Source organism: Buceros rhinoceros, unplaced genomic scaffold (genome assembly GCF_000710305.1).
Source record: "Buceros rhinoceros silvestris isolate BGI_N320 unplaced genomic scaffold, ASM71030v1 scaffold15339, whole genome shotgun sequence".
Classification (NCBI taxonomy): Eukaryota; Metazoa; Chordata; class Aves; order Bucerotiformes; family Bucerotidae; genus Buceros; species Buceros rhinoceros.
Window position 1 is genome coordinate 34,246 of NW_010431109.1, and position 22,175 is coordinate 56,420.

At 38.1% G+C, this 22,175-nt stretch overlaps 1 protein-coding gene across 1 annotated transcript in view; it reads right to left on the reverse strand.

The window, feature by feature from the left end:
- Nucleotides 1-22,175, reverse strand: part of LOC104499765 (NADP-dependent malic enzyme-like) — a gene marked incomplete at its 3' end in the record, with an annotated part of 91,200 nt that overhangs the window by 29,944 nt on the left and 39,081 nt on the right. Inside the window, exon 5 of the mRNA XM_010143318.1 lies at nt 6,774-6,877. Within this exon, the coding sequence (XP_010141620.1) occupies nt 6,774-6,877 (104 nt within the window). The remainder of the gene's footprint in view (nt 1-6,773; nt 6,878-22,175) is intronic.

Below are 22,175 nucleotides of genomic sequence, written 5' to 3' on the forward strand. Positions count from 1 at the left end.
GGTTTAAGTCTTTCATAGATGGGAGATGACTACGGCCCTCGGTTGGTCCAGGCCCTCTCATGCAGGGCAGTATTGGTTTGGGCAGGGTAGGACATCTAGTTCAGTCCAGGAAGACACCATTGACTTTGATCTTAGCAGTATTTTGCTGCATTCTGCAAAATCTGGGGCTACCAAAGTCCTACTGCTGTGAGTGTCCTGCATCCCCAGACTGCAAGCTGCAGCAGAGGCACCTACAGGCACAAGCTGATCTGCTGCCATGGATCAGAAATCTCACATGGAAGGAGATGCAGTTTGGGTGGGAAACCTAAAGCATGACATGTCGCTGTCTGGTAGAGGTAAAGGTCCAAGGGGGGATGAAGCACTGAGGTACCCGATCCTATTTGCCAGACTGACAGTGAATGAAAGTTTTCCTGAGAGATGAAATCTAGATAGAAATAATTCTTGATTTGTAATGGGAGAGAGACAAAGAGACAAGGCTGGGATAATAGGGACAGATATCTTATTACAATTCTGCTCTGAACAGCAGCCAAAAATTTGATATTTTACTTCATTAAGTTTCCAAAGGCGGGGGGGTGGGAGGGGAACGAAACTGCTGCTTCTGATGGCCTGGAAAACTACTATACTTCTGTAACAACAACATAAACCTCGTTAAAACATTACACTTGCACAAATCATTCAAATAAATCAACAATCACTCAATTTACAATACAGTTGCAGCAGCTAACTTCTGTTGAGAGTCCTGCTCACAATTTACTGGAGCTATAAAAGAGGAAGGAAAGTAACTGAGATTACCCAGGCCTTTTCCATTTGAAAAATCCCTTCTTAAAATAGTCTGGAGAAGAAAAGCTTTAGAACAGTGTGTTCTTCACTTGTTGGGTTTTGAATGACTGCAGCAAGTCTGGGACATAGCTGAGCATTATTAGAACATGGATACATCCAGTTCTGAGCTCCAGAATCAGTTTTGGTAAAAGAGGCGTATTAAAAAGTACTAAAAATATTCCCCCACTCTATCTTGTCCCACAAAAACAAAACAACAGCCTTCCCTCTCAGTACTGTGTTTGAGGATTTCATTACTTTTTGTTTTCTTTAAGGGATGAGTTATGTTTTATTTCTTTCAAGGCCCCTCTGCTGATCTTTGCTAGGAATTTCTCTAAGGTCTCACATTACAAGCAATAACAGGACTCTTCCTACAAATAAACCTGACATGATTAGTGTGTCTCTGTCCTGCTATGATTTTGCTTCACTGACAGATTTGCTTTTCCTTATGCCACTTACAGTGTCTGAAAAGTCTCTAAAGTGTACATTTGTAACATTTCAAGCGATCAGACATAATTTAACCACCAAATGAATCATCAGGAAAGGAAAGAAGAGGCATACAAGGCACCAGGTAACAAAAAGAAAGATTGCTTGCCTATGTTCTTCTTTTTGTCATGTGTTGTTTATACGGATATTCATGCTGGGGGTGAATTAGTTAACCTGCTTCCCCTGCCTGCTGGTATATACACAAATAGGTGCCTTCTACCCAGTCTTCTTGCTTCCATCTCAGAGTGCCCTGGATTTGGCAACTGAAAGAGCAGCAAACGAGCACACAAACATCCCATCTCAAAAAACATTCTACAGCTAAGTTACTTCTCTTTTTCTCCTACACAGCAACATGGCCTGGGGAAGGGTTCCGAGTTCCTTAAACTTCCTAGAGGTGGCATCATCTATGGAGAATTTAAACGGTGCAAGTGATAATAGCTACAAGGCACTATGATCAATCACAAAATTTGAGAGCAAACCATCACAGCTGCTTGAACTAGAATAAAAATAAACCCTGCTTATCAAACTGTTTGAGTTTTCCTCTTCCACAACCTCTCCACTATTCAAAGTAATAGTCCCTGTTTTAAAACCACAATGTTTTTGAGGGCCCTTTTTTAATAGGCAAACAACACAAGGATCCTCCTGAATGTTTTTTCCCTGTCAGTATAAAAGCAAAGTCCACCTGGGAGTCTAGGTGGGTAGGGAAGCCTGAGCCCCAGGACCAAGCAGTTTCAGGAAGAACACAAACCCATCAGCGACTGGAAATGAACCCTGCAGGTAATGACAGGAAGGAACTGAAGGTAAGTTCAAAGAGCAATTTTAACTGTAGTCAAGGTGGTGTATGGGCTTCTGCCTAATGACCCACCTTTCTCCATCCTGCTGTGCACAGGGCTCTTCACTAGGAATGTAATGTTCATTGAATGGTATAAGGAGCAGGTAGTCACAGACTTGAAAAATTGACTCAAAGAGTCTAAGTCTCACTGAGGGACAAAACTCTGAACAGAAAGATCGTCACCAAGTGTGCTATAGGAGGGAGTTGTTGCAACAGTACTTCTTCCTGCATGCTTTCGGATGGCCATTTGAACATGAACAATACAGTAACACCCACACATGATTTAAGTCTTGGTCTTGCACCACTACAGTGCAAAAGAGGACAGAGGCAGCAATGTTCTTGTACTCACAACCTGTCAGAACCATTGCGTGGTCCAACCACTTCCTTAATGACGCACAGCTACAAGCACCTTTTGTGTCAACTTCTCACAGTATATCTTCTTGCTACAAGAAAGGGCTGCTTGAATGAATTAAGTTATTCACAAATTCTAATGCAATCTACTAAATGAGAACATCTATTAAGGTATTTGTGTATTTTTACTTTGTGTATATATTACTTTCACAGTTGTTCTCAAAGTTAGATAAACCGTATTTACCACAAACCACTGTTTTAAAGTAACACATGATGTGAAATGAAACACTGCTACCATCTGTGAATAATGTGATCAGGCAAATAAGGAATAATGACTACATCATGGCAATTTAGCACAGAACATACTGAATTACAGTTGTCAGCAGCTTGGTTTATAGCTCACAAACTTGAGAAAATCACAGCATATAAAGAGAGTGGGGAAGGATTTAATTAAAATATGATCAGAAGAGAACATAAATGACATGATATTACTTTTCAAGGGCCCACCACTATTATTTGCATCTTGAAGTGAAACTGAAAACTCACCATCATGCACGTACAGAAAGATAATTTCAGTGACACAGGGCTGCTTTGACTCATCACAAGTACATGGAGTATAGCTTATAACAGAATAATTATTCCGACCACTCTTTGGGGTTGTGGTATGTGGGCAAGGAAAAAAGCTATGGAATTACACCAGGTTCTTTCAATTTTCTAAAAGTTTCCTATCTGTTCACAGAGCAGAGGTGCAAGTCAGTATTGTCCCTCCGCAGTGAACAACACCTTCCATTGCAGAGGGTCTGCAACAGAAAGCAAGCTGGTAGGGTGCCATTATTCCCTACTCTGGCATTTTTGAGAGGGGTTCGAGGTAGAGTTCTCTTTAACACATTCGTGAAAATGAAGTGTCCTTCAAAATATCGAAAAAATTTCCAGACCCTTTAAATCTACTTTTTGCATCAGACAAGGAAATTTAAGTCCCTGTTATTAAAAAGGTGCTTTTTTCCTTTGCCTTAATTTCTTGTTCCATCTCCATTCTGCATATTTTCCCCTCAAACATTTACAAAATCCTTTCACTGTTGTACATTAATACCTCTTGGCTATTGATATATTTCTCTTTGCATCATCTCAGGCAAGTAGGGAAGAAATAGGAACTGGAATAAAAAGATAGACTTATTTCATCTGGTTACACAGGAAGCTGTGGTGGATAGATCCCAACTACCAAAGTCTTGTTCAGCAATCCTTCCTCACAGAGTTTCCTCTCTAGACATAGATATTTAAGAACAACTTCTCATTTGGAAAATGTTACTTCTCTGTATAAAATGTTTTATGACCCATTTCTCCATTGGGCAGAAACTTAATAAACGTTTCTGAATTACAGTTTGATTTACATTCTTCAGTGATAAAGATAAATATCCTTTTTTTCTTATGTTATAAAACATTCCTTTCATTTAGAATATTCCTGTTCCCCTAAATTACTGCACTGACACAAAACCAAGAAACAACTGGAAATGTCCAGAGAAATTATAGCACCTGTAGTCAGAGAGGGCAGCTGCTGGCTGCCAGAGAAATGAATAGATAAGTGTATACATACATAAATAAATAAAAGCTGTTCACTGGATTAATGTAAACAGAAATCCAGATACCTTCCATATGTTTCTGCCTTCCCACATCTGGGAAAAATCACATTGTACTAGTTCCATTCTGCCACTGCATACTGTACGAAAATCTTTTTCTAATGGAAGGTTTAAGTTGTAGGGGGGTAGTTAAATTCTGACTCTTTCATAAATAATTTTGTTTCATAAGAACAACTTTTTGGAGGTGAATAGTGGTTGAGGATGAGAAGACAAGTATTGCAGTTAATAAAACTATACCTTATGGGTTTTTATAAAGCATTTTCTTTATTCCACATCACAACATCTACTGCTGTATAAAGGTGTTGTTTCAACATTAAACATTATAAATGATGTCATGTCAGCTTACAAAAATCTCAATTTTCAAAATTTAACAACCAGTCAAGATGATGTCCATGTCTGGGAAGATTCTTTGGAAGCCAATGAAGAGCCTGTACAAAGTGCAGTGCCTGGTACAAGCTGCCTGCTCCTGCTTGTTCCCAGGCAGTGCTGCTAAAACCTGGCTCTCACTTCTATTAGCATTTGGCCTCTCTGGAGAATTATGTGGGTGAAAAAGATCTAAACCAGGTATTTACCACAGTTTTCAAACTTGAAAAAATTTGTCATCACCTTAAAAGCCTGTCTTTAAAGTTGTCTTATGAAAAATACACGACAGCTTTGTACTTTATGATGTTTAAGGTAATGTATGTCTTGGAAATTAATACTTCATGGTACTGAAAACACAACAACAGATTTCCCCAGAACTTGTCCCATTCTCAAGATTGACTAGGCAATGCTAAATAAGAAAGCCTCTTCTGGAGTACCATGGCAATACCTAACAATAAATATGACTAAGCTAAAACATAACAGACCAAACATGCATCGAAGATTAGCAAAGCAAACACCCCTCTGTGAAACTGCCAGCAGAAGGCTAAAAAAAGTGAGAAAGGGAAAAACACAAGAGAAACTTTCACCAGGAAAAGATAAATAGCATTTAACCGAAGTATACAATTACCTAGACCACCACAATGGCTGGCAAGGGAAAATAATACACAGTAAAGCAAATCATGACCTGCATCTTTAACAGGCTGACCCACCACACCAGAATCAGCTGCAACTGCTGCATCTGCCAGCAACACACTGAACACAAATTTGAATTTAGGAACCTATGAAATTATTGAGCAAATGGACTTGACTTTAACTTAACTACATTACTTTTCTTTTCACCTTGGCAAATGATTATCACAATGAATGCAAGATGTCACACTACAGCCAAAGCAATTCACAAGTAAACCATGCAAAGTTTGAATTATAATTTGCAAGTGCCCCCTTCAAACATGAAATAAATTACACCACCGCACACGATGACTGATTTAGCTGAGAATGAAGTGATAGTTCAGAAGGTCAGGCAAACACAAATTGCTCAAAATTATGGTGTTTAAAGATGTTTAAGTAAAAAGGGCATGCCAACCAGACCTTCAAACATTATTGAGATAATCTTCGCTTTGACTGTGATGGTTTCCTTCAGCATGAAGAACTATGCTTCATTTTAAAGAAAGGATGAGTTAGGGAATGCGTTAAGTTAGAGATTCTCAAAAGGTGCTGCACAGAGCAATTTCTAATGCTCTGGACCTCCTATTAGGAAGATGAAAATACATCAATTTTATCTGAAAGGGAACGCTCAGAAGACGAGGAAACCCATTATAGGGTAGAACCAAACCAGCAACTTCCATAGCAAGATCATGAACAGGGGAGTGTCGGCCAGTGGGTGTGATGGGGAAGAGTGTTGTCACACATGTTTCAGGCCTGGAAATTAGTACTACCTGCTAGCCCAAGTTTCTTTTATGCAGGAACCAGGTCAGAAAGAAGAGAGGTTGTGCATGTCCGGGTAAGGTACTGACATGGAGTCAAAATGCAGATGGGGTACAAGCCAAGAGTGAGGAGCTGGAAAGTATTTCCAGGTCCCACAGCTCAGCCCTAGCTTTGGAATGCAGATGCAGAAAACACATTCTGCTAAGGATCCCGGCACTTCGGCTATTTTAGGTATATACATTGAATGCAGGGCTAGAACTCCAAAAAATTTTAACAAACAGAGAAAATACGAGCAAACGTGTTATTTGACATGTGAGAAGAACTATTTATGCATCATGGTCTAATAATAAATTTAACTACTTTCTGTATAGGAAAAAAAGAAGCAAGAAAAAGGGCTGACTTGGTACAGGTCCATATCATGACATTTAAAACCAAAACATTGAAAGCTTAGTCCTGTTACAGTTTTGGTGCGGGAGAGGCAGTGGTTGCCAAGTATGTTAGCTTGTTTCAGGCTGCTGACATCTCACATATGAAATCACAGTGAAAAATCACATAGGCACAGAGCTAGGCAGGGAAAACTATTAGGCGAGTCCTTAACAATCCAAATTTAAAAAAAAAATAAAAAGAAGTTAGAGAAACTAGTTCACTCATCTCCAGATGTATTTTACCACTCAGGCAGTGAATCCACAAAACTGTAATGTTAAAGGCAAGTAGTTCAGGCAATTATAAACTTATACAATACTATGGTCAAAACAAAAATGATCAGGAACCTAACACCTCTGTCTTCCTTCCACAAGCTACTGACCTTTATTTTTCCCAGGTTCACAGTAGAATTCACCAACGAATAGCACAGATATATTACATACCTTGAAGTTACAGCTTCCATGAATTCATCAAGCAAATCATCATAGGCTTGACCTCTGATTCTCTTGTGTCTCAGCCCAATATATAAAGGATCTTTCAGCAATGTCTGTTAAAAAAAAAAAACAAACAAGTTTGAACTATTACATGAGCAAGTTACACTATTACACTCTAAGTTAATAAGAAGGGGACAACAATACAGTGTTTGAGGATTAACCCAAGCATACGAAGTACATATCCATTTGTCCATCTCTATATAAAGACTGAAGAAATGCAACAAAGGGATTAAAGAAACACCCTTTTGTATGAAGAAATAGAAATACCCCAGTCTCAAAGGAAGCGTACTGTTTCCAAGAGAAAAAGTGAAATTTTATTCTTGGAAGTCAAGTTTCAAAAGTACCTTTTGAAGCTTCAGTTACTACTTTTCTCTTTACCCCTTACATCCTGACAGTGCTCTGACATTTTAAAGAAGCCATTTTCTTTACTTTTATCATCATGTTTCACAGATCTCTCCCAAAGACCACCATTTCAATTGTGTTGGTGAGCTGATATTCAGAAAATGAGTTGCTTTCTAAAATTCCACGTGTCAAAACATAAATAAGTCTTTGATCTTTTCCTTCCAAGCTACTGGAAGGTCTTGTTTTGGTATGATGTACTTCCAAATTATAACTTACAAATTACTAAATGTGGTCAAAGTGGTTTGCAATCAGTTTTGACAATTCACTCCAGCTACAGCAATTCCCCAGTCTCAACACTTTGGCTTTCCCAGGAACCCTCCTGGAAAGACACTCCTTGCTATTACTTTTCACAGGCCTTTGAAAATGAATAAGCTAATTTCTCTGTTGTATTTAGCGCGCAATCCTGACACACATGCCCAAACAGCTTGCAGAATCATTCAGGAGCTTGACTAAACATTTTTCATGCAAAACCAATTTAAAAAACAAACAAGGCTGCAGAAATTTGTACACCAGCTTCAACTAGAGAAACATCACAAAGCAAAGTACAGACTATCTCTCCTTACAAGAGGGAGCCTTCACCATGTAACATGAAGCTGAAAGTCTGGAAAGCTTGTTCAGCCTGCTTCAGGCTGAAAATCAGAAATATGAGTTCTGTAGTTTAGAGAAGTGCCTAAATTCTTCCCACAGCTTTTCTATGCTGTAAAACTGAAAAATCCTCTGGTCACAAGTCCCTGTTAAAGACAGTATGAAACGTAAACTTTTGGTGGTATTCTGCCTACCCCGGGAGTATCCTGATGCAGACCTGCAGATAGAAATGTTTGTTTCTCCCTCACTTTTCTCTCCATTTCCATAAAAATGAAGATATCAGATTAGAATATTTAAAAAGAACCAAACAGGATTAAAAGCTAATTTCCCTAAATTTTTTGCCAAATTAATAACCATTTCAAAACAATTTCTATTACATTACTTACGGTTTTTCAGAAGCTGTTAATTCAAGTGTTCAAATTGGAGAAGGAATAAAGCTCAAAATTAAAATCAGTTTGTAAATGAAGGTGCAGTCATTACATAATACATAAGTATTTTATTCATTCCCTTCACCAATTCTAAGTAGATTCACATTTAAATAGCATATTTGTTGGCTGAAATAATTTTACCTGTGTATTTACGTAATTCTAAATATTCTAGCAGCAAAATAAAAACCATAATGATGTACCTATTCCACACACTGCAGGAAAAGCTGGCAAGAGCTTGATGTCAGGTATCTTCCAAAGTAATTTCCCCTTTTGTATGGTCTTCTTTGTAGTCAAGAATTATTTCTGGAATTATTTTTTCATTTCCCTTGAGTTTGCCTAGTTACTACAAATGACCTCAGGAAAATCTGACAAATCAAAAGACAGTTTTTTTTACTCTGGGAGATACATTCACAGGAATTGCAGCTGTTTAGCAATGTGAAATCTTAAGACAAGTTTGGAAACCCCATGGGAGTTGCCTTGAGCTTCCCACCAGACTGAGCCTGCAAGTTTGGAAAGCAGAACTGCGGAGTGGCAGAAGCCTCTGTCAGGAGCATCACGTAGGACTCAAGAACAGCAGTCCCGTTTCTAAAGTCCCGTTGCCGCAGCTTTCCATGATAGCAGGCTTCTGTTACTTCGTGTCCTCTGCAAGCACACTGCATGCCCCACGGCCCAATTCAGCGTAAGTAGTTTATCCTCTTTCCAACACCCACGAATCTTCTACCTAGATTGGTTTGCTCTTTTAACACACTTCCACAAGCTTTTTATTGAACAATGTCTGTTTTATCTTTTTGTAAAACAATGCTCAAAATGGAAAAAAAAAATAATCACGGAGATATCTTTGGTCCTTTTATTCTTTGACTTCTGAAGATACATTTCTAAAACTCTTCATGGCAAGACTGAGTCATGCTGATTGCTTCCAGGAACCAGCTTAAGTTAGGTAGTTATTCTGCGAAAGTGCCAGAGAAATCGGTGGTCACAGTTATGCTGTTTAAAAAGTGCTGGACAAGCCACAGGTCCATCCTAAGATGTAGGCTCTTATACCCCTTTTGCACCTTCATGTCTGTGAGCATTTAAATCTACAGGCAACACTAAAAAAGTCAGAACTCTGAAACAACTCCATTTATAAGACTATTACATGAATTTACTCATGTATCTTTGATGCTGGAATTTAATGGGGAATATTTAAAACAATTAATAAAATGTTTCTGGGTTATACTTAAACTTCCAGCCTGGGAAGTCTTGCAAGCAGAAACAATTAATTCAGCAACACATCTCTGATGAAAAGCTTGGCCAGTATATACCCAGAGTTCAAAATTCCTTTACAGCTCAGTGCATTCTGTTTCACAGACGTTACAGTTTGACATGAAATAGCCCCCAAAAGTTCCTTTATAGTCCTGTTTGGAACAACGTATGAAGAAACCCGTGGCGGAGACAGAAGAATGAAACATTGAGCAAGTGAAAAGAACAGTGGTCACGTCTGAGCCCTGAGTGGCAAACCATTGTGAAGCCGCTCCCTTTCCAAAGGGCACTGAAGAATGAATAAGCTGCTTAAGCACATTATCCCCTTATTCAGGTCAACACCATGCAAACCGGGTCTGCTGTGGTTGGTTTTTTGTAGAAGGTTCACACATCTTGGGAGATTAACATTTGCTATCAACTATTTCATGGCTTTCAAAACAGATTACCGAAAAGAAAGTTCCATCCTACAATCGAGTGTGTCAAGCTGACATGATGATTAGGTACTTCTCCTCAATGACTTGGGTTTCTTTTGTTCCCCAGCTTGTTGTCAAAGCTTAAACTTTGTTTTGTTCTGTTGGAAATCAAATCTCCTTCAAAACACATCTCTACTTTTTTCAGATTAGTGGGTTTGTTATGCATATTAAATTATATTGAAGAAGTTGATGCCAGTTTATTTTTAGACACACTTACTCCAGGGATTAAAAAAAAAAAGTTCTTAAACAATCAGGTTTAGCAATATGGTACATTCAAGCTCTATGGTTTTACAAGAATAAAGGGCTTAATTGAGGTTCTGGTACTGGAAATATCATGTAGATCTGCTTAGAATTAGCTGTGTAAAATAACAAAGAGTTCTTTGAAGCACCACCTGAGCGTATTAAAACTGTAATGACCTTTGGGGTTTTAAGAAAAAGGCAAGCCGTTTATACCATCTCACTTGTGCACACTTATAGTAAAGAGATCAGCAAACCATCAAAGTTCAAGCAAGGCTCGAGCTGTGCACCTGGCTCTAATTTAGCTACAAAAGCCAAACCAGTGAGAAACAGAAAACTGCACACTTATAGGTTTCATCGGTTGAGAATAAACATGCTGAAATGTCATCTGCCCTCAAGCTTGGCACCGAGACATATTTCAGTGAACGGCTTCATGGAAATTTGAGGTCAAGAACTGCAAGACACTAAGCCTTTCCACCCACAAAGATGGCAGTAGAGAGCATCCAGAATCTCTCAGTGCCCCCTAGAAAGTGTGGAAATCCTTCAGTTCTACAATGGGGAATGATTCTTATTAGAGCCACAGCCAAAAAATTAAAGGAGAACTACATTTCTATAGGGCATCAGAAGCTTTGGGATATAGACATGCCACATGCCAGATACCAAACACATTTCATGCTGCTGCTTTTTCAAGTGTTAATATTTTCTTATATTAATACACTGTAAAGTCTTTCTGTAAACAACTTCTTGTTTCAGTTTTCACAGGCTGGGGGAGGGCTGATCAGCATAGGGAAATTTCTGCTCTCCAGGGAAGCTGGACATTTCAAACTTTTTTCTTTTGTTGCTCCACAAGATTGAAATTTCACTCGATGTGAATCTTTTTCTAATAAAAGAGTTAGCCAGTCAGAAAAAAAAAAAAACCACAATGTTTTGGACTTAACTTCAGTTTCTATCAATACTAATTACCCAGTCATCAATCTGCATTCATTTAAATTTTTGGTTTGCAAGCACTAACATGCTGAATCATAATTTTCTGTCCTGCAAGAACTGCTTACAGCTGCAAAGTGTTTTTTATGGTATTAGGAAGAATGTATAAGATTTCAATTTATATTAGACTAGGAAGCCTTTTTTTCTTTGTATAAGCTTATTTTGAAGTCTGAAATACAGGATGATGCCCTTAAAAAGTGTAACAAATTCTCTGTTTCCAGATGCTAACTGAATTTTGGATGTGCTGAATGCTCCAAGTAACACTGATGCCAACTGGGTTTGAGGGTAGAGTATTTTACAAAAAGAACTTTCGTAATCAGAGAGCTGAAGATTTTGTTTAAATTTTGTTTTCTTTGAACTACACTGGCCCCATGACACACTTACTAAGAAGAGATCATGGCCTCTCCTATCTAAAGACTAGACCTTTGTCTACACATTTGCAAACTGCAAGGGGCCTCTTGCCCAATAAAAAAGGGTCCTTATTCTCTGTTTCTCCCCAAAGAAAGAGACCTCATCTTTGACAGTCTCAGCTAACGCTGTATCTGGACACCCCCAACAGCCAGGTATTGACATACAGGACATCACCTCTCTTTTCACCTCATTTTCCTCCAGGGGATCCCCATGGGAGACTATGTCAAAAAAAGGTGCCAAAACAGGATCTCCAAAACAGGAGGCCAAAAAATGGGCATCACAATTCTAGGTATAAATAAAGAAGGAAAAAACACACACATTGGACATGAGTTTAAAGAGTTGAGACAAAATTCTAGACCTATAGTCAAGATAGTAAAAAATTTAAAAGGTAATACATCCATACTGTTCCTTTGACATCAGTTGTAAATACAGTGCTTGAAGGGAACAATTTCTTTGGAAAAATATTCATAGCAAAGAATATTATGCATTTTTGAGACAGTTAAAAATATAAATATTAATACTCTGATGAAGCAATATCCTAATGTTAGAAAAAAGAAGTTACACTATTTCAAATTCTGTTTAAAATAATTTAAGATTGTGCTAAAAACTAAAGGGAATATCTTCTCTTCCGTACGTGCATAGTGATCCTATAGTTTTGCACAGCTACACTAGATGTTTTCAATTATTTCTCCTTACAGACAGGCTTGACTTATCCAATCCAACTTGTTCTTTCCTTTCATAGAGTTGTTTATCTGTCAATTTGACCTTTATACCCTTTGCTTTCCTTCTGCTCAGGAAGCTTACTCATTTCCTAACCTGAAGAGGAATTACCAGTTGTAGCTTTCACTGCGCATTGAACCCCATTGCTTATAGAATCACAGAATGCTTTGGGTCAGAACGAATCTTTAAAGGTCATGTAGTCCAATCCCCCTGCAGTAAGCAGGGACATCTTTAACAAGATCTGGTTGCTCAGAGCCTTGTCCAACCTGACCTTGAATGTTTCCCGGGATGGGGCTTCTATGACCTCTCTGGGCAACTTGTTCCAGTGTTTACTCATTGTAAAAAATTTCTTTCCTCTATATAGCCTAAATCTACCCTCTTCTAGTTTAAAATCATTGCTCCTTGTCCTATATTCTAGTTATTTCCCATGCGTGCAGACAGTTTTACCCAGCTGAAAAATTGTCAGCTCCAGCAAACTTTAACAACAAAATAAATAAGAAATCACTCTAATGTCTGGAAAGAATGCTTCATGAAGGAATTTTCTAACATGCTATGAAATTACCACAGCCTGTCCCCAAGCAAGAGACTGCACAAAGCCAGGCTGTGCCAAGGACATTCCATGGGCTCCTTCCGGCACACGTATGTGGCACTGTATAAAGGCCCCAGTGTGTGGGGGCTGTGGGCAGAGAGGGGGCTGCATGCCAAGCGGTCACCATCCCTCCTGCCCTCTCGCACAGCATCCCTCCTTCCCTTGTCATGGGTACTGCAAGGGCCCTCCCAAGAAATCAGACTCATTCCCTTGCATGAGCATGCAAAGCTAAAGACCTTTCATCCCCCCTAAGGGCAATATTTAAAAACATACATCACACACACAAAACAGCGCGAGCTACCCAAGCCGTCCTTAGCAAGGGAGTACTAAGCGCAAAATCCAAAGAGGGAAAGTTCCTGCAGCAAGAGGCAAGATGTTTTCAAGAGTCTGTTCTGCTGTCCGCCCTTCAGGCCAGGCAATGCACTGGCGTTTGTGTCCACAAGTCAGTTTGTGGAATGTAGTGAAAGCTCAAGGGCCGTTGATGGTGCAAGGGTGGGTAGCAGTGTTAGTCTTCTGGTTTGAGTCTGTTTCATACATCTGAGTCGCTCTCTTAGCTTATATCCAAAATACTGGAAATTATTAAATACTTTTTAGAAATCAAAAGTTTGTCTCATGCTTTTTAGGTGTAATTCAAGATTCTTAGCACTTGAAACTGACAATACCAGTTACAGCCAGCTGCCCATCAGTGAAGCATGTGCCTAATGAAGTTCCTTTCTAAACTGACTCTTCCGTTCCTAACAACCTGGAATTCACAGCAACACCTAAACTTCTCTTCTGAATTGGCTCTGAAAATTACAAGTAATCCACAGTACAGCTACACTAACTGTATGTTTTGCCATACTTTGCACTGAATACTATAAATTAAAGGCAATAATACATCAGACATCAGACTAATTATATCTTTTTCAGAGCAATTAGACTTTTGTTCCTACTCCTCACCTTTACACTACACAGTATAACAGATACACACAAAAATTATAAAGCTTTTCCATCTTTTCACTGATATAAAAAAAAGTTCTTGCAGTAAAACTAATTGGAGAATCTAGCAAAATGTGCTCTGCATACCGTGTTCTTTATGGCAGTTTCCAGTTAGGAAAGACCTGGGAATACTGCTGAGCAGTGAAGCGTACCCCAGACTACATCTTTACTAAAAGACAGAGCAAAAAATAACGGTCATTCCCTGAAATATAAATGCCATTGGAACCTCGTTCAGGTAAACCAGCTTAAGCTGTGGTTTTCCGACCAGCCTAACTTGTAAAATATTAGAAGCAAATACCATAGAACTGCCATCACTGAATCTGCGGCACAAGCCACGCATTATTCATAAGGAGAAAAGCAGGCATTTTCCTCAGGACTGGATTAGGTGGGGTTTTATGAAGAAAAAACCCCTGCCTCCAAAGCTAGCAAGTTTCTTTGTCAAATTTTTACACTAGAGAAAAAAAAAAACCTAAAGAATTTTTCAATCCTAATCATATAATTGTGCCAACATCTGTTAACTGAAAGTCAGCTTCAAAACTAAAATCACTAAGTCCTTTTAAGGCTGATCTTTATAGCACTAAAGTTACTTTCCCAGTACCATGCTTGTGTACCACCACCACAGGGATGCATCAGGTCTTTCTTTTAAACCCACATTTAACTGCTACATCAAGTAGCTATGCCAGGCAGGTCATTACTAAGGCACTTGATTACCAGGAGGAAGGAGAAAAAAATTCTCATCTTGGAATTTCCTTAATTTATACAAAACAAAAAGCACAGAAAGATCCATTTTCTGCATGACTTGTGCCAATCTGAAAATAAAGGCATGCTTTGTACGAAGAGGGCACAGTCATCATGGGTGGAATACAGAGGCAGCTGTATTCCGGGGATGAACACTAAGTGGAGACAAGTAACATACCTAGGCTAACATACTTCAGTGATCACTTTATTTGCTCTTTACTGCAAAACTCTTAAAAAAACTCTTAATTTACATCTCCCACAGATGCCTGAAAGTTTTGTAGGGAGAGCCAGTACAAACCGTCCCTGAAATTTTTAGTTTATCCTTAATTGTTTGAAGGACCCTAGATAATTTTAAGTAAAGTTCACCAGAGTTTTCTAACTCTTCTTCCTCCTCCTCCTCATCATCTGACTATAACCTGTCTTTTTTTCCATTGACAGAAACATACAATTGCACATAAATAGTTACAGGTATTTCACTATATATTTTTTGGTTGTGCTGCTAAGCTAAAAAACTCTCCCAATTCCTCGGCTTGAAAATTATCTTCTGAAAGAGCTTTATAAATTAAATAAGAGCAAAACCCCCTCATCTCTCATGAGACAGTATAAATTCAACAGTGGCTGAAGGATGCCCTGGGCTGAGGAAGCCCTTAGGAGGAGTCACAAATCCCAACCACCCATGAGAAAGCTCCATTCTGGACAATCCTGACAAACTCTGAAAAGTGGAGTTTCCCACTAACAGAGCTCAGACAACAGCCTTCTCCTTTCTCTAAGAATTTTTCTGTCTTCTGTAGACATATCACGTTAGTCTCACTGAATACTACTTTCTGTCTTTTCCTCAGGAGGTTATAAATGGTTTTGCAACAAAAGAGCATCAACACAATGTCTAAGATGGTACTGCTGCACTGACTCAGGCTAGCATGCACCATATGACCCGCTGCCAGAACCGTATCTAGCAGAGTTGTAAGGAAGTCAGAGAGGCCTAACTCTGTGTATTTTAAGAAAAATAAAATACACAGCAATATAAATACTGTGTAGTATGTTTAACGGTCTCAGAGAACTCTCCTGATGTTAACATCTGTCTGCAGGGAGAGGGACAATACCAATTCCACAAATACCTGTAATTTGAGTTGGAACTTGGGAGACGCTCAGAACCATGGTTTCAGAGCAACGTATCATCAGACACAATTTTAGGATGCATAACTTTTTCATAGGGTAAAACTGAAAACAAATGGTTGTCTGCATGCCAGTGGTATTTCTTGAAAAACTTAATCATTTGCCTATTGAGGAAACAATAGCCCTGAAGAATCCAACAATGTATAGGACTTCAGCAGATTATGCTACATATAATCATCAATATTTTAACATACAAATAATAATCAGAAAGCAAAGAAATCTGAGAATTCTCTTGTATTTTACTCATATAATTTTCAGACCGCTTAACAAGAAATCTCCTGAGACCCCTGACATCAACTTTCTGCAAAAGGGTTTTTTTAATTAAGCTCTCTACACTACCGACATTCAACAGCTCCCACACAGTTAATAACTGTCACTTTTTCTTCATGAACTGAAGCAGCTACATGGCTAAATCTCATTCTGCATGTCTGTTACACATAAAGTAATCTTTAACAATACCCTTGATGCTACATTTTGAGATGTAGCTGACGGACAATGGAAACTGGAAGCTATAAGATTACCACAACCAAACTTTCAAAGTTTATTGCTCTCAGAAAACACAAGGGAGGACATGCTGGACCCTACTTGAAGGTCCAGCAGTAAGTGCTTACAATAAATCACAGAAGATGGTCAAAAAATAATATTTCAGAAGAGCCAAAATAGTACCCACAGTAGCCTACATACTACCCTAAAAATAAGTCTAGACTCAATGAAACTTTCTAAAAAGTTGGAGATATTTTTCTTTTCTTTTTTCCTGAAAAGTTACCAGGAGTGCAGCTATCTTAATAAATCATCTTCTTCAGCTTAATCAAGACAGTGTGACAAGCACGTGCTTCAGGTACTTCAAACACTTTGAATACATCAAACTTTCCCACGCCATTTTTATAAAGCAACAAACACATCACTCCCTTTATTTTCATCCACCTACATTTCCAAATTTCATTTAAGACAGGCAGTTGAAATGTCTGGATGGAAGGAGTCATCCAGCTTTCGAAATCAAGAAAAAAAAAAGAAAATAAAAAAAATCAAACACCAAATCAACAACAACAAAGTAAATCAGAGAAGAGCAAAGCCATATTCTTTTGAAAATTACATTAAAAAAAGTTTTCCTATTAACTAATAATATTAAGAATGCGAACTTAATTTTCCTTCACCTAGTAAACAACAAAGATAACATAAACTTCAAATCTTAAAGCCTCATTTTTCATTCATCTTTAATATTCTATGAATAAAAAGGATTTTGCTAATATTGCGTCAGCTCACACATTTTGACAGCACACAAAGTGTGTTTTGAGTCCGTCACAGTTAACTGAACAGAATTATAACATTGCAAGAGGTACATCATTTACAGAACTGGAAATCCTGTTCTGCGTTAGCAGTACGTATCATTTCTATATAAAGAGTTCTGATATCTTGTTTTGTTTTCTTTTTCTTTCCATACACATGAAACTGTAAATCTCCATCACTACTTCTGCTTTTTCTCAGTTCTACTAAACTTACGTTTATTTATTTCATTTACTTCCATAAGCTACTCCTACATGGTCCTTCACCAAAACGACCCGGACATCCCTGTCTCCTGTGCTGACACTCAGCCATTTTCTTCACTAGAGCCAAACGGGTTGGGCCTCTTCCTACTAGACAAGCCACATCAGCAATGTCCCTTTGACTGAAACAAGTTAGATGATATTATTTTGGTGCTAATATCTCAGTTGTTGAGTCTCTATCTGTCCCAGCACCAGAAGAAAAAGGGGAGAAGTAGTTCTGTGCACAAAGCAGACCTGCTAGTGCAAGGCAAACATTTCTAAGAGAACCTGTACAGTCAATAGGTGGCACGGTTTGTCCCCGATACTAGGCCACCTTCCATGGGGGCACAAATGACGTATCTTATCCCACATTTTGCGATAACAGCTACATCTATGGTTCATTCCCTCTCTTGCCTTCACCATAGCTTGTCAAATTGCTGAGGAGGCAAATAGCTAGAGTAACTGTTTCAGGAAGAATGGAAGCCAACCAAAACAAACACTATCTTTTGCTGTCTTCCAAGTATGAAAAGTTGGAAATGTCTACTGTATCTTGAAAGAAAGTCTGCCATCAGTTTGGTCTAAGGATATTCATGCATGCTATCCAAAATAAGCATTTCCAGATATTCATTCCTGACCTCTTTTATAGATCCATTTGTGTTGAAACATGAAGTAAGAAGAAACAAAACGGACTGACAGGACTGCCGGTAACATTGGTTCAGAGCTCTTCCTTTCTAATGTCAGCTGAAACTGAGACTTAAATCCTATGTCACCTTTCAAGTTCTTTCTGCTAAAGCCCTCTCCTCTTCAGCTTCTCGGGTCTTAAAATTCATTGCCGATATGCTGTTTAGTAAATGTGAAAATCTTGGCTTTGTCACGTTTTCCATGGTCTAATGAAATAGAAGATTTCAAGGAAGAAATATTCATAAATAGCGTAGTTCATAAAATACATGAACAGTCTCAGAAAATGAATACCATCTATTCCCAGCCAAAATGGCAAAGTTTAAAGGATGACAATGGACCAAAAGTAACAGAACACTGCTGAGGTCTTCTCACTCACTAAACAGTGGAATGGCATTTCGCAAAGACACAAAGACCTCATAAGAGGTTGACATAAGTTCAAAACCAATTTTCAGTCTCCATAAAAGCCTGCTTAGCCACACAGCAACATGTCAGATGCAGAGAGAGGCAGGTGAAGTGCAAACTGAGTATGAATTCATGTTATCTCAGTTAAGAACCTACACCGCATATTTCAATAGCTCTTTCCTTAGTCAACAGACTGTAAAAGATAATTTTAAAATACAATTTACCTGACCAGTTTGAGACAGCTACTCTACAAGAAGCATCTGCTGCTCTTTGCAAAGTTAGCCTAGGGTGATTAGCTCTGGTTCAGATGACTCTGAAGCTTCACACCTCTTTCTCAGTCACTCAGAGCTTACCTAGCTTGGTGATGGGGCTCTGGATTCGCAAGACTAACAAGTCAAACATAAAATTATAATTGTCAATTCAGGCAACGGTTTTAGGGTAAAAAACCTTCCTGACTAAAGCCATATGCAGTTTTGAGGATATGCTTAAAAGTATAAGTTAGGACATTTATTATTTGAATACTCAGTAAAATATTAACAATTGATTCTTCAGTTTTCAAATGCAGAAGTGAATTCTGAAATTTAGCAACATCTACTATTAAAAGCAATGAAAATAATTGTGTAAAATACACCCTCAGCAGATTATTTTCTGATTTCTTGCAAGAAAACCATGATGCAAGAGATCTTGTTGAATGTTTCTGAACTGTGTTTTTAAGGGTACCTAACAGACAACATCAACTGCTAACATGGGTTTCCTTGGCATTCGCTCAAAGCTGCAGTCCACCTCAGCAGGTCTTGGAGCTCTTACTGGCTCAAGGAGAAAAGCCAACAGTGAGGAATGAGCCATTTTCCCTTACTAAGACTAAAGACAGCAACTGTTTAGCTAGTAACTTTTATGTTCTTTTTTCTTTTTTTTTTTTTTTCAGTCATGCTCTGCTACTCTCCATGAGCACTGCATGATCCATCTTGATAATGGGCCTGCCTGCACATATCACATTGGATATATTTGGGAAAAAGAGAAAGTCTGTGAAAATCGATTATAGCTCTCAGAATCAATCTGGACAGAAGGTAAAGAACCATATGGAGAAAAAGCACAGACAAAAGTCAGATGCGAGCTACCATGCAGATTGACACATATAACAAGATCAAAACAGGAAATGTGGTTTCCAAATAAAACATAGTATTCCAGCATACAGAACATACTCTGCAATAAAGGCCTCTCTAAGCAGTAACATTTTACTATTTCTGTTGATGACAAGGTCCTGTGAAGATAGGAAATTTCTAACAGCCCAAATATATTGACTCCATGTATGATGTAATGGACACATCCATGTGTGCACAAACACTTCCCGGTAAATTAATATGCACCTATAGGTAGATTGGGACTAACGAGCATTTACTATAATTATTGAAATAAAAATAAATAAATACAGCAGAATACTGTACTCCTTCATTCCTCCTCTCATCATGTTATAAACACCGGTATTTCAAGAAATACTACTCACCTTCGTGTGATGCCATATAATGGGGTCAAGTATTACAAAGAGTTTGACTGAGGCCCGATTAGAGAGATGTCTGAAGACTGTTTTGATTCGTTATTTTTAATAATGATAATGTCTCTACTAGAATAACATAATCTGATAAATCAAAATTAAAGTTTAATTTTTTTACACAAGGTTCAGAAAAGCACATAAAAAATTACAATTTCTTCAATAATTATGTTGTCAAAATAAAGTGAAGATGCAAGAAAACACAGAACAAGAATTCTAACATGCTACAGAAGATGACCTTGGATAAATATTCACTTTATCACACCTATCGCAGCTTCAGCAATAGTTAACAAAAACATCATACAGCCCCATTTATTCACTAGAAGTGAGGCAACATTCTGAAATTCTGATGCATGTTTGCATGTTTGTTTTTCTTACTCACTTCAGCTAACAGCAAATCATGTAAATTGAAATATTAGATTTCCAAGTAAAATCTCTGGGCAAACTGTCGTTGTCTGTTATGCCCATGCCTCTGCTTGCTCACTATAGCAACATGTATGTAAGGCTCCGTGCCAGTCCATACATCCCAGGGTGTACCTCACCAGCTCAGCAACATAGGGGCTTCGTAGGAAACACAATCAGGTGGAAACTCCTCACCCACAGAGAAAGATTACGGAGGCGTAAAACATCAAAAGTGTTCAAATCAGCTTTAGGATTTAAATGATAATTCTGCCCCACCAAATCTATAAAGTAAAACCCAAACCCAGCCTATAATACTATTTATCAGTTGTTTTAGAACATCCCATAGACATGAATCCTTGGAGTACAGGAGGTTTGGACTCAAGTTTGCAGTGGATGGTAACAGAGGGAACATATCTGATATATTACTCTACGGAAAAAATAAAGTTTATCATATCCTGTGAAGTACTCACCTCATGTCTAGAACAAACAGAGGACTATTCAGGCTATGAAAATATTAACGAGACAAAACCAGCAGTGATTTATATGGTTTACAAAGGCCAACATGAAATTTAAAATACACATGAAGAAAATGCAAAACCAATGATACGTATAAAAGCCAAAGAAGACCTGAGTAACGTCAATGATATGGTTCTAATGTGCAACAGATAAAACACCAATATCTAGCTAAAACTCCTCTGTAACTATAAACCAATAAAAAATTATAAAAATGCAACTCCATTGGAATATTTAAATATAATACAGGTGTTTTCCTTCAGTTTTCCATGAATTACCTTTCCAGCACGTATACTTCACAACTAAATGATTAACCATGTCCTTCACCGGATATGCCACCTAAAAACTAATACCCAGAATCTGGAGCAATTTGGCAGCAATTGAACTTTTGTATTAAAAAAATAGATGTTTCATGATAAATAGTAAATAATTTTTGTCACCATATTACACTCATTTTAAAATAACTGTACGCTCAACAATGTATAAAAACCTGCACAAACTACCCTCTTGTTCTGATAAAAATTATCCATTTTTATCAATATTTCCTACTAAGAGTAGACCAGGCTTGCCAAGCAATTGCTCTGGATATATCATATACCACAGGAACACATGCACAAACCTTTACTTTTCAATTTATTTCAAGTTTGCCTTGAAGCAAGCTTATTTAATATAATTTCTTGTCTGTTGCCTAAAGCCTGGGATTTCATTTACTCTTCCTCATCTGTTTTATTACTTTCTATGTGGTCTACCGACAATCCAGCCTGGTGAGCTTACAAGACTCAATACCTGAGAAATAGAAAGCTAGGAATCTGCAGATCAGACTAATGTAAACTAATATATTTGGACAGAAAAAGCGAGATACAGTTTAGTCAAAAGACTGAGTTCAACATGTGTCGACAACAAATCAGCAGCATACAGCAGAAACGTATTGAAATGGTAAATCTAGATTTATTAACACGCTTACAAACTCTCAACACGTCTTAGTTAAAATACTGAGTGGAAGTAACCTTTGAAACTTTCAGGTTGTGAATGTATTACCAGACATATTTTGACTATTCACTAAGAGAACATTAAAGAGCACGAAAAGGAAATATCTTCAAACAATTACTGACGCATGTGATCCACTGAAGCACGTCACCCAACAGCCCCTGCCCTGAGGGGAGATGGTGGCTCTCTAAGTACCATCCCTTCCCCAGCTCATTCTTTAGGTTTGCAAATGTAATACAGACATTGGCACAGTTTCAGGTGTCCCTGTTGTTTAAATAAAGCATGTTTAGCAGTGATGAGTGATGCCATATTTATTTTAGAATCTGAAACACACTGG